Source organism: Anopheles nili, chromosome 3, assembly GCF_943737925.1.
Source record: "Anopheles nili chromosome 3, idAnoNiliSN_F5_01, whole genome shotgun sequence".
In the NCBI taxonomy this organism is placed as follows: Eukaryota; Metazoa; Arthropoda; class Insecta; order Diptera; family Culicidae; genus Anopheles; species Anopheles nili.
In genome coordinates this window covers 68586978-68599358 of record NC_071292.1, presented here as the reverse complement: position 1 = coordinate 68599358, position 12381 = coordinate 68586978, and the positions used below count along the sequence as shown (strand labels likewise).

General features: G+C 42.9%; 1 protein-coding gene across 1 annotated transcript; it reads right to left on the bottom strand.

Annotated features, from left to right (window-relative positions):
• Positions 1 to 772: 772 nt before the first annotated feature.
• LOC128724915 (G-protein coupled receptor Mth2-like) lies at positions 773 to 12081 on the bottom strand. Its single transcript, XM_053818636.1, has 13 exons — positions 11617 to 12081; positions 10270 to 10411; positions 8035 to 8299; positions 7794 to 7963; positions 7537 to 7711; positions 7016 to 7201; positions 6133 to 6253; positions 3055 to 3375; positions 2837 to 2975; positions 1545 to 1976; positions 1288 to 1462; positions 1034 to 1219; positions 773 to 905 (listed from the first exon to the last, which is right to left on the bottom strand). The coding sequence occupies exons 1-13, from the start codon at positions 12079 to 12081 to the stop codon at positions 773 to 775; spliced, it is 2910 nt and encodes a 969-aa protein (XP_053674611.1).
• Positions 12082 to 12381: the final 300 nt, after the last annotated feature.

Sequence of the window (12381 nt, the reverse complement as noted above, 5' to 3'; positions counted from 1 at the left end):
ATGCATAAATAACTAATGTGTTACAAGTAGGGTTACTTCATTTTTTTAAATATCAACTATTTGTCGAGCTACTTAAGCTACTCTGGAGATAAAAGCTCGCATCTTCCAAGTACGAAATCCACCATTAAACACCAGAGAACTGTATTAGTCACAAAACGGTTTCTTTGTAGAAAAAGTAACCAAGCTATACAATATCAAATATAATCAAATTTAAAATAATACCGTTCAATACATAAAACTAAACCTACAATATGGCTTTAACGTTATGTAATTGAAATCATTATTAAAGAAACTGTTCAACACTGCCTTAGTATCATGTTTTACTCCTATAAATGCATGCTATAATATATTGTGAAATATTTCACGCATTGAAATATTTCATATTTTAAATTTGCCAACGATTCTTGTACCAATTGTTTGAGTATTTTAAACGATTCAAATATGCATCGTTTTGGGACACTCATAATAGTGTTGTTTGTATGAATTTTCATGAAACCTGTTACTGATGGATTTTTCATTTCATTTTTACACAGACCTACAGGTCTCTTGAATAGCCAAACCTGAACATGTTCTCTATTACCGCTCGTCCGACTTTCCATAGAAACGCTCGCCAAGGTCTCGCTCAAATCGCGACAAATGGGCGATCATCCTTACCAGACAATGGCCACCCAGCAGCGAGGGCAATAATTTACTCCTTTTACGGCCGCTAGAGGTAACGGAGGAAGACCTCGAGGGTGGCCACTCCGCATCCGGTGTGAAGGGTAAACACCCATCAATTCCCATGAGTCATATCCGAGAGGTATACGTCGGTGTTTGCATTCGCCTTCACGTCGGTCGTACGGGTCGTGCTGGTGATGCTATTGGTTTGATGCTCGTTGCGCTGACCCGGTCCCGCGATGCCAAATCTGCAAACGGGTAAACATCGTCACGACGGGAAACTGACGAACGAAGGTGATTGTATCTTCTCCAGGGAGAACGTTCTTTTACAAAGAAAACGATTTAAAGAGCGAGAACGCGCTCGTGGGCCACTTACCTTTTGCACAGCTGCTCCTTCACCTTCTGCTTCCACACGAACAACACGAAAATGAAAATGCCCGTGAGAGCGTTGGACATGTCTACTAAGTAGATCAGCCAGGAGGAACCCCCGATCAGCCAGCTGATGATCTCCATCGTCCAGGTCACACCCATGATGATGAACAACCGCAAATACAGACTGAACCTAAATCGAGTAGCACGGTGCGTGTGTGAACGTAACTAGTTTCCGGCCCCAAGAGAGCCACACCTTACCTGTACCGGTCCTTTTCGTACTTGGTATGCCGTCGTGACTCCCCCGACAGCGCGGAAGCCGTCGCCTGTTCCATCCTGAAGATGCGTATGGCTGTCACGGCGAAGAACAGCACGTTGGCGCCAACGAGCAGCAACATCGGCAGGAACATATACAGAAACCCAACCATCATTTCCTCTGGGAGATACAGAAGGACGAGCCCATTCCCAGTTAGTACTGACCAACCCAACTGAATGATGCCAATCCCTCTTCAACCTACCGTCCACGAAACACCGCTCCTTGCCAATGTTGGGTCGCCGACTCTCGTGCAAGAACTCGGTGTAGTCGGCAATCAGCACAAACGCAAGCATCAACAATGGCGCGCCCCAACCGTACAGACTGTAGTACAGCAACTTTCGGCGGTCGCTCGATCGGCCACGGCTTCCTCCGAACGTCCAGAAGATGTCGAACGCCATCACATTCAGCCAGAAGAAGCTCGCCAACAGGGACACGTACATAATGAAACCGGTGGCGATGCACCAATTTGACCGGTAGCTGTACACGTTCAAGCGAATCAGCGCCGTCAAGAGGTAGGCCACGGTAAGAGACGCCACATAGCACATCAGCGACTTGCCGGGAATGTTCTGCATCTCCGGCAGTAGTGCGTACACGATGAAGGTCACCACCAGGAATGGAAGCGACACGAGGATACCTACGAGAAGCGGTTGCATGGGAATGGTGACGGGTATCGAGTTTCAAACTGACTAATATCCTGCATCAGACCCATCCCACCAGGTGTTTCTAACAGATCCAGCTACTGCTCGGCATTATATAGCACCCAATCAACACGGAAAAAATATGGATTCCCAAGAATGTGCCGAAAATATTTACGCGGCATCAACTCAGCGCTCCTCATCAATCATAAATTTTCGATGTTAACACTAATGGCGCTATTAATTTGGAAATTCGCTTGGCTTGGCGGAGGATAAACTACTACCAACATTTGTTACCAACAAGTAGAACATTATGTTAACAAATGATTATACCCATATTCTGATGTTGCTTGAAATGACAAATTTTTTAACAGATTAAAACACAATACAATATAACGGTTCACAATATAACGGTTGAAATAGTTTTCATTAGGTTTAAATTACAAATATACCTAATTGCTGATATCACTATATCCTTGTAAAAAATATATCAAACAAAGATTTATTTGAGTTTGATTTTATTCAACTCCTGTTGATATTTTGTGCAAGGTGTTGGAACAAACAACAATCGGCACATTCTACCATCTGTTCCAAGCTTCAAGTTTGTTTCAGTTGTCTCGGAATCAACGTTGTAGCTATTTGTATCGCGGCCTAAATTAACTCCCGAAGCTGTTAAATTTGCTATCGGAGGATTAGCCTGCATTCCTCAGGAGAGACCGCTCACTATACCAGAACAAATTTACGAACGCGATCCACGTGCCAGAGCGTTACGGGTAAACATTCTCCTCCAACAAACCTGTCAATTCACCCGTTTCTCCGGGCCATGATTTTCCGACGAATTTTCAAACGAGTCACTTACCGATGGAGTACATGCGGTGCATCGCCAGAGCGTCCACGGTTTCGCAATATCCGGCCAAGGCCAGCGGCTCCACCAGATCCGCCTGCAAGCAGTAATGCCGGTAGCTAAACAACGACTTCCCATACTCGATCTGACCATCCTGGATTGAAGGATACAACACAAAGCAAAACGAATGATCAATCGACGGACGGAGCGAGGATTCAGTTCCTACGGCCTACCGTTCGCAGAACGTACTCGTCCCCGAACAACGTCAGCAACAACCCGGAACAGTCGGGTTTTGCGTAGATTAGATGGTAGCCCGAATCCAGCAGAAGGTTCCGCGAACTGATCGTCGTTTCGCCAGCCAATGTGGACGAGAAGTTGACGTTCAGTTCCGCGGAAGGACACGGTTCACCGGAAACCATATTATCCGGGCAGCAGATATGAATACACTGACGCACGAGGCAAATGCACCCACGCAACATCGCCGAGTCCTCGTCCCGATAGTACTGCGTCTGATCGTACCGGACACCCTCATGCTCGATGGAACCGTCCACATCCTGCACACCGTCGGTAATATTCACGGATTCCGTCACCGAGCATAGCGGTGTGGTTGCTCCAAGCCCGAGAAGTGACGCTACCCACACGGCCACCACAACCCAGACATGCCAGATCACCGGACGTTGCCTTATCACGCATCGATAAGGAACTCGTTGTGTCATATTCACACCCAAATCACTCGCCCCGGTTGCGAACGAACGAGTTCCCCGATCACTGAGCACTCTTCTGCCAATCGAACACCTGGGAGTAACACGCGCTAAAGAAGCGGACGTTTTATTCCTCGTATGTGTAAGCTACTTTATTTCACGACCTAATCAATCATCACAATTCCCTTGGGTGAATTCGCACGTGGAGAACTTCCTTCCACAGGAGCGAACAGTTCGCGGCCGCGGTTGAACGCGTACTGCCGCACCCGCTCGTCATCGCCGTTGACCACCAGTGGGGGCTATTTTCAACCGCGTATCGCGCGCGCAACACACGATTTCACACTTTGCACGCAATCTCGCTCTCTGGAGGCCTTTGCCGTTTGGGACGGATCATCCAGCTGTGCTGTGTATTTCAATTTGAGCGGAATTCTTATCGTTTTTTTTTATTTAACACCACCCCACCCAACATCCCCATAATGGGGGTGAGAGCGCGCGCGAGATATGCCGACAGAAACACGCGCCCCAACGCCGTCCAATCATCTGATATGATGACTCACGTGCGTCCGAGGCGGGAGGAGATGGAATTATGATCGGCGATCCTTTTTTGCGACATAATTGCGCCTGAAGTGCTGGAGGCCGTTGGCTGAGCGGTGCGTTTTACGATCTCATCTAGCGCCACGCGCAAACCACGCGGCCGCAGGACAATGAAAGTGTAATTAAATACCGATGCGTTGCCGGCCCTGAGATTGCCGGGCGGGGAAGGGGACACGGTGAAGGGTACTGTGTTGCTCTCTGCGGAATCGAACGCACGGAGAGGTGGGCTTTTCTGTAAAGTCAACAAACAATTTCACCCCGGTGTCCGGCCATGCTGTTTGAGAGTTTTGCTCCATGCTCCATCTTCTCTATCTTTCTGAGCTGCCGCTGCTGAAACGCACCCGGCTACTTGTAGTGTTTTATCGCATTGCGTTACCACGTAACTCGTTTTCAATAAACAAAACCCCATTGCGAACCATTCCGGGACAAACCGCGTAGAGGCGTGATTGTGCAGCGTATAGTACTCTTTGAGCGCGATGGGTCGAAGAAGTAAAAGAACATTAAATAGGAAGGGCTGTAAAAGTGATTCCCGCTTTTTCTCGCGTTGCTCAGTTTTCATTTCTGATTGTATTTCCTATTTATTGTGATGTGACTATGGATACAATTTTCTCGTCTTGATAAAGTGGTACTCTATTGGCAGTGGAAAACCGGAATGTAACCCTTTCAGGCCATGATCTCCATTTGCTATCGAGCTATCGAGTAGTACAAACATCATCTATTGAACATTCAGTGTGATTAGAATTCAGATTAAGCATGTTTAAGCTAAAAACATTCACGTCACACATATATTAAATCCTTAATTTTGTTTCTTTTACGCAATGTTATTCTTGCTTTCCTGGATGTGAATTTCACCTTTTTCAATGGCTTACAATCATTTTTATAAATGAATACATTTATTAAAAAGGATTTTTAAATATATATATCATTTCGTAAATTATACGGGCTATGATTCTGCACGTTTTTGTTTTATACTTATACCGACAAAATACGCAGTTTTTGTAAAATTGTATCTGCTTACAGAGAGCACAACAAAAGATAGGGCCAAAGAATTTGATCTTAAGAAAATGCAAAAATGATAAATCTTTGTTTACACCACGCGTAATTTCTCTGCTGCGATCGAGGAAGAACAATAAACCTACTCTTCCTACGGTTTATTCTTCCTACGTTCAGATAAAATTATCTTCAATGTATATCGAGCTTATATTTGTACTCGTTCCAAAATTTACTGAGGCTTATAAAGATATTTGAAAGAAGAACGTGAAAAAGAGTATGTTCGTATTGAACAATATGTTATCTGTTTTTTTTCTATCAATACCGATAACGCATCTACTTTGATCAATCATCCAAACAACTTGAACCGCTTGTTGCAATACAACATTGATTATTATGAACAACATTAATCATCAGCATGGCTTTGCTGCAAAACTTAGAATACAAACATTTCATTAGGCTCAGAGAAATGTATCATACACTTGTAGTGGAATTTATATTAAGTAGCAAATTTCGTACGAAATCGTATTAATTATTACGTAGAAGTCATTGTACCATTTCCTTCAAGTAAGTTTATAAACTTTACCATTCGCGTAAATTATTTATAATTTCTTGCCATATCGATATCAACCACTTTCAAATGTGTGTAGGAAGTGTGTACGGCACCACTGTTCGAGCATGCTATGAGGTAGTTCAAATTTTGTTTTCGTTGACCGCTCATGTATACAGAAAATGAACTCTTATTTTGTATATAATGTATAATCTAACAAAATACTGTCCTCTTATGATACTCCACATCAAATTTAGTACCTTATCAACCATAGCTTTAGGGAACGAATGTAAAAACGGTACTCTTAAAAAGAAAATACTTTCCCATTGGGTTCTATACATGTTCTCGGATTTTCATCAGCCATATTCAGGTTCTTTGGTTAACAGACATCGAAGACTTAGCATCCCTATGACAGCGTTTGCTCAAGTGCGGGTCCGATTGTAGGTCGGGCTTACTGGAGTCGTTGATTATGCCACATTCGAAACCACAAGGGGGTTGTCCGACTTAAACTCGTGGTAGGACGAGACCATGGTTGCGGTTGTTCGTGTACTGGATGAAGTCATCTTTTGCTCCTGCTTGATTTCCCGGATACCGAACCTGAGTAAGCAACACAAAGGTGGTGTTAGAAAAATGCAATAACAACGCTTATGCAAAGCATCTAAAGTAAGTGTGGGGTTGTCCGACAAATTGTGTTACGGTTTGTCTTCCTTTTGCTAAACACTGATCGGAAAAGTGAACCTTGTAAGCGGGATTATTAACGTAAGCGATAGACATTGAGTATAATTGCCACCCAAACCCTTTGGGATTACAGAAAGTTGTTGTTAATCGACACCACCATGAAACGTAGTAAAGCGGATGGAAGCGCCACAAGTACCTCCAAAACCCAAACCAAAAATAACATGTAACCAATCGAGTCAGTAAACCAGTTTGATACCAAACAACACAGCTTGGTTTACCTCGCGTTTTGCTTTATCTCCTCCATCATGATCAGCAATAAGACGTTCGCGAACAATATGCCGGAAGCGAAACACAGCACAATATCACAAGTAGGCATCAACGGCACGAGCTTACACCACGTCACGAAGTACTGTCCCTTTTCCTTAAGGTATCAGAAAACACATAAATGGCCATACACACAAAAAGTAATGACATGATATGCATTATGAGGGAGAAGAGCATGGAAAAAAGAACGAGATAAATGAAGAAACAGAAACATAAAATGAAATCAACCAAGATCGAAATCAAGTAGCAAGATTCACGAAATGGACGCTGGACAATACAATAGCCGAAACATTTAGACTCGTTGACTAGCGCGCTAATCAGTCACATCTAACAATCACCATCACCATTGATACGTACTTTTTGTAGATTAATCGTTTAATTTTTTGCTTCAGCACAAACAGGGCGAATATGAGAAACCCTTGGATGCAGTTGCACACGTCCGAAACATAAAATATCCAGGCGTTGTTATCGATGGCCCATGAGATGATTTCCAGCGACCAGGTGACTCCCATGACTATGAAGAGCCGCAAGTAGAGGCCGAACCTAAAATTTAAGGTGCAAGATTACTCAAAGAAAGTAAAGGAAAAGTCTCTTTTTGGCTTTTTACATGAAAACCCGTTTTCTAATCGCTGTAGGTTTTGCGCCTCAAAGTATGCAATAAACATACATTACAAAGCAAATAATCAAATTTCCAATTTCAAATAAGAAAAATAGTTTACAAGCATTCTAATTCCTACTGCTTAGCTTCTACACTATAACTACATAATTTTACAAGCAGGCTCGTAATTATAATCTTACTTTGCCGCAGAAGTATATTCCTACTGCTTCATTTTGATTGCAGGTAGTTCAAACGCCTAGATCGTCATTTTTATCCTTACCTGTCCCGATCATAATCGAGCTTCGTGTGCTTTTTCGAATCTCCACGGCGTACTACAGACGTTTCACGTTGTATTTTATAGATTCGCAAGGCAGTTACTAAAAAGAACACCACGTTCATGAACACCAGAATAAGTAACGGCATATACAAGTAGAGGAACTCGATGAGTTTGTTATCTATAAATAAAAGCAAAACTTGTTACATACAAATCCTTGACAAGGAATTTAAATGACACCAAAGCGCCACCTTATAACTCACCGACAAAAAGGCACCTGGTGGTACCGAACTGGGGCCGTAGATAGATCGGAATTATATCGGTGTAATCTGCCGTTACGGCCGTCGCCGCCAATAGAATTGGACATCCCCAGGCATACAACGAGTAGAGCAAAAATTTCTTCGTGTCCGAGCTACGCACTCCCGTGACCCCCCTGCGAGTGTGAAAATGACGCACGAAATTAATAACTTGATGCGGTCACAGCTATTGAGAGGAAGGACCTACTTAAACGTCCAGTAGATATCGAAGCACATCACATTCAACCAGAAGAAGCTAACCATAAACGAGAAGTAAACGACATAACCGGATATCACACAAGCCAAGCTCGACCCGGGAAAAGCCTGCAGCTGCACCAGCGACAGCGCTGTGTAACCGACGCTCAGGCCCAGCACGTAGCACATCAGGGATTTTCCGTGCATGTTTCGCAGGTCCGGTATGCAGGCGTACACAAAGAATGTCAGCAGAAGAAACGGAACGGACAGCAGCATGCCTGAAAATGATTGGTAACGATTAGATGGCCCTCCAATGAACAACTCATAAACAGTCGAATCGTGCGGAACAAATCAAACAAGACATTTCATTATTCATTTCAACAGCATGCTCATCCAAATATCGACAATCTTCAATAACATTGCGCCCTAGGGTGTAGACCACGGGTAGACCAACGAATCATACATACATACATTATCAGAATTAACTTCCATTCGTTCATTTCGCAAATGTCCACACATGATAACAAGATATCCCCTGTGGAGAAGTATGTCTATCCCTTGGAACCAGCTGTGATTCCTAGTGTTTACTTTTTGCCGGTTTTCATGAGCTTCGCCACAGGGGCTCACCGTCATACTGGTTCAACCGGTCGTAGTATGATGATTGTTATTTTCATCGAAAATATAGACCAAATTTCTTTGCCCCAAACATTATAAGTTAATTTCGAGGAATTGTTGCACGAACTAGGATGTGTCCTTTATTTTTATAATATCGCTTTGTGGCATTTAATTAAAGCTAAATATAATTTACTAGCCCTTGTTAGATATCATCAGAAACTAAACTCATTACAAGGGCAACAAGGGCATCTCTTTGATTATATAATACAATATATCGTAAAATACATGTCCATTTTAATTTTCGAAGCCCACCAACTGTGGGCCCCGTTTGTTACGCTTTTATCAGTGATCCTCATCGAATCCAATCTGTCCGCTGGAACGAACTGTCACCAATACTTGCCAGGCCCAGAGCAAATACGATGTAATTTTATATCTTCCCTTTAGCACTCCTTCTCTCCTAGTTTGAATGGCGCCACCCCGCAACCCGTCTGCCACCAAACGTTAATGAACGATAATAATGAACCATCGCTTTCGGTACACCCATCAGCAACATATGGTCTCGATGACTGCGCATATTAGCTATGACCAGAAAATTCGGATATCGCGTCCTTTACATGCTTTGGATACTCCCACCCTGCCAGCCGGCATGCAATGCTTCGCCACACCCATGTTGCTTTCGCATTGAAAAAAAAAACATGTGTAAAGGCAACGCTGGCCGCTTCCAATGCAAATAAAAGGCTTCCGATATCAAATGGTGGACGATTTTACGCAGTTTATGTTTGTTCAACTGCCACACCGCCTATTGCTCTAAAAATGCTTTTTGAATGGGAAATAAATTCCAGGCAAACTCCTCCAAATTTATTTCTACATGGTGTTTACGAAGTTGGCATATACAAAACAAAAAATTGGAGAAAATGTATTTGTGGAGTTTCTGGTGCAAAGTTGTGTTTAAAGTATTAGATGTGCTGTGTTGAACCCTAGAAATCCCTTCGTACGGTATGGATGAATACGGTCAAGTGACAATATTGCAGACAACGCGTCAATTACGGCATCTCAAACAGCATTACCACTTAATTTGCTTGCCAAACAGAATTAGGACCACCGTTCCAGACGTCGTGATGATCACCATGTCTGGGAAAACCCATTCGAATTTGCCCAATTCCCATACAGCACGGCCAGCGCACGTAAATATACATTCATCATCCCATAGCGTGTCGATACCTGCTATGTTCGGACTCGTCATAATTAGCCGTCGCAGGGTTTATTATCGTCATCAGGATGTCTACAATGCAGTATGCATCCTAGCAAAACGAATGACCAGCGAATGATAATAGACTCGGGTTTGACAAATCTTCGAAATTACGACTATTAAACGGATAGCACACAGATCGAGAAGTTAACTCAAGGTCGAATATCGGCCGCACGATAAGAGAACGAAGCAATTTCGACATCTACGGTACGTTGGTTAAACATGACCCTTTAGAGAAGTAGCGCAATGAAACTATGTCAATATTGTGTTTCGTTAGCAGTCATAAACTGTCTCGCCAAATATGCTCGCCCATTTCTGTCTCGTGCAGAAATTGTACCAAATTAAACTAATTAGCCGCACTGTTTACATGCCATCCCTACATACCGACTGGATAGAGCTGGTACCTCAACTCCTCATTACTTTCGAAACACACGAACCCCGACGAAAAGCTGCTGTTCCTTCGAGGTGCTAGGCAGTATTGGTTCCGCGGGATGGATACTACTTCCGCCAAGATAAGGCTACCATTCTGCAAGTAGAAACGTATTTACATAACAATACTTTACGAACACATTATTTGTTATAATTTTTATATTACACATGGTATTTAACACTATGACTATGATAAGTTTTAGTGTGATTTCGTTTGATAAACGTGGTGTGTAATTGTGATGCTTACATCTATAGAATCTTCTAACAACAGATCATGCTACAAGATACATGATTAGTTTTCGGTATTCCTCTTTTCATACTCATCCGTTGGGTTTCGCGAGTGCAAAGGTCGACAAACGGTTGGCTTATTTCTTGGCCATGTTTGTGAACTCACTATGCTTCAACCCACCATGAGGAGAATGCGTAAACCTCATGGATGATCTCATGGTTGAAGAAAAATAATGAAACAACAAATTATTGATCTGCTATTGGACTTTTTCGCGTTGAAACCATTTAAAAAATTTGTCAAAGAAAATCATGTTCTAAAGTGAATCTTACGACTCCCAAAATGGACGACCTTACTTATCGTTTTCGTGTGAAAGGAAATAAGTGTTTCTGCTAATGTTCTCCACTTTGGAGTAACGTATTATCGGTCATCTCATAACTCCCTTGATATATGCACTGAGATTGCCTATAATCGTTTATCATTATCAAAGCATAAATAATCAAACCCACTTCATTTTCACTGCATTTCAAGAGGCTCGGTCATTCAACCCATGTGTTGCACGATAATATGTTAAATAGACCACTTTGTCTATAAAAAATCAAACGACTATATTTATTCTTGGAATTTGGAACATTTAAATCATTTTTCGAGAGGTACAGATAGTACATATGTTAGATAGAAAGAGATGCTATATAAAAATTGGCAATATTCATCTTCATCCAGCTTTAAAGTCTCAATCGTTGATTGCTGCGTATTGACCTAAGCCCCCCAGAAAACCATCCATCATACATCGCTTCCTCGACTCAAGATACCATACATTAATTAATTTGCTTCAATCCATCTTATCTCCCGCCAGTCTCAAAATTATTTTCTATTTCATAGATCGCCTGTCAATCAATTAACTAAACGTAAATTATATTGAGTGAGCCATATGCCAGAGACACTACGAGCTTATTCGAAAATATTTACTACACAACTATCTTATTATATTCATCAAACACACCAAGCTAACTTTGCTGATGGCAATGGCAATTCATCATATTGTGACGGGAATATTTGCTAATAAGTTTACTCACCCTCGCGATCGTCCATTCGTCGGCGACATTACCCTCGGGAATCAGCTCGTACACAAACTTACATGGTTTCCCATACAGAAAATCATACTTCGGGTGTTCCCGCAGATCTATCGCCTCCGTGGCACTTACATTAACTACAATCGGCATGGGCTCATCCGCAGGTTTACACTGCATGTCGAAATACTGTCGATCGCTGCAGCATAACCGCACGCAGATCCGAACGGCGCACAAGCACCCCCGGATGTAATCGGCCACGAACTTTTTGGTTGAATAATTCTCGTACTCATAGTCGATCGTACGGTAGAAGGTTGAATTGTAAATAACCCCGTTATGGCGAATGTCTCCGTTTGGCAACTTCTCTCCGTCCGTGATGTTTACCGAATCGATGAAGTCGCACGGCAGGCTGCATACGCTGTAACGCACGCCAATCAGGACGAGTAGGAACACGAATATCCTGGCATACATCTTGACTTTGCGCACTATCGCCTCCGCAGGGTGCGGTTACACTGAACAGAACCCGGAACTTGGAATGCAACTCTCGAACTCACGATCGCTGCCTCAGCGACATGGCGTGCGAAAACCAGTTCTTTAAAATTTCGGAAATGAATCTGGAAAATTGCTCCTCGCGATCAACCGCCTCTGAATCTAATGGCGTGGTCGAGCTGGTTGTACCAACGGCGCAGTCCGGTTATCTGAAAGGTACGATAGAGGACGAAAATAAAATGAGACAATCGTAAATTAATTCGAAACTCCTCCCTAAAGGTC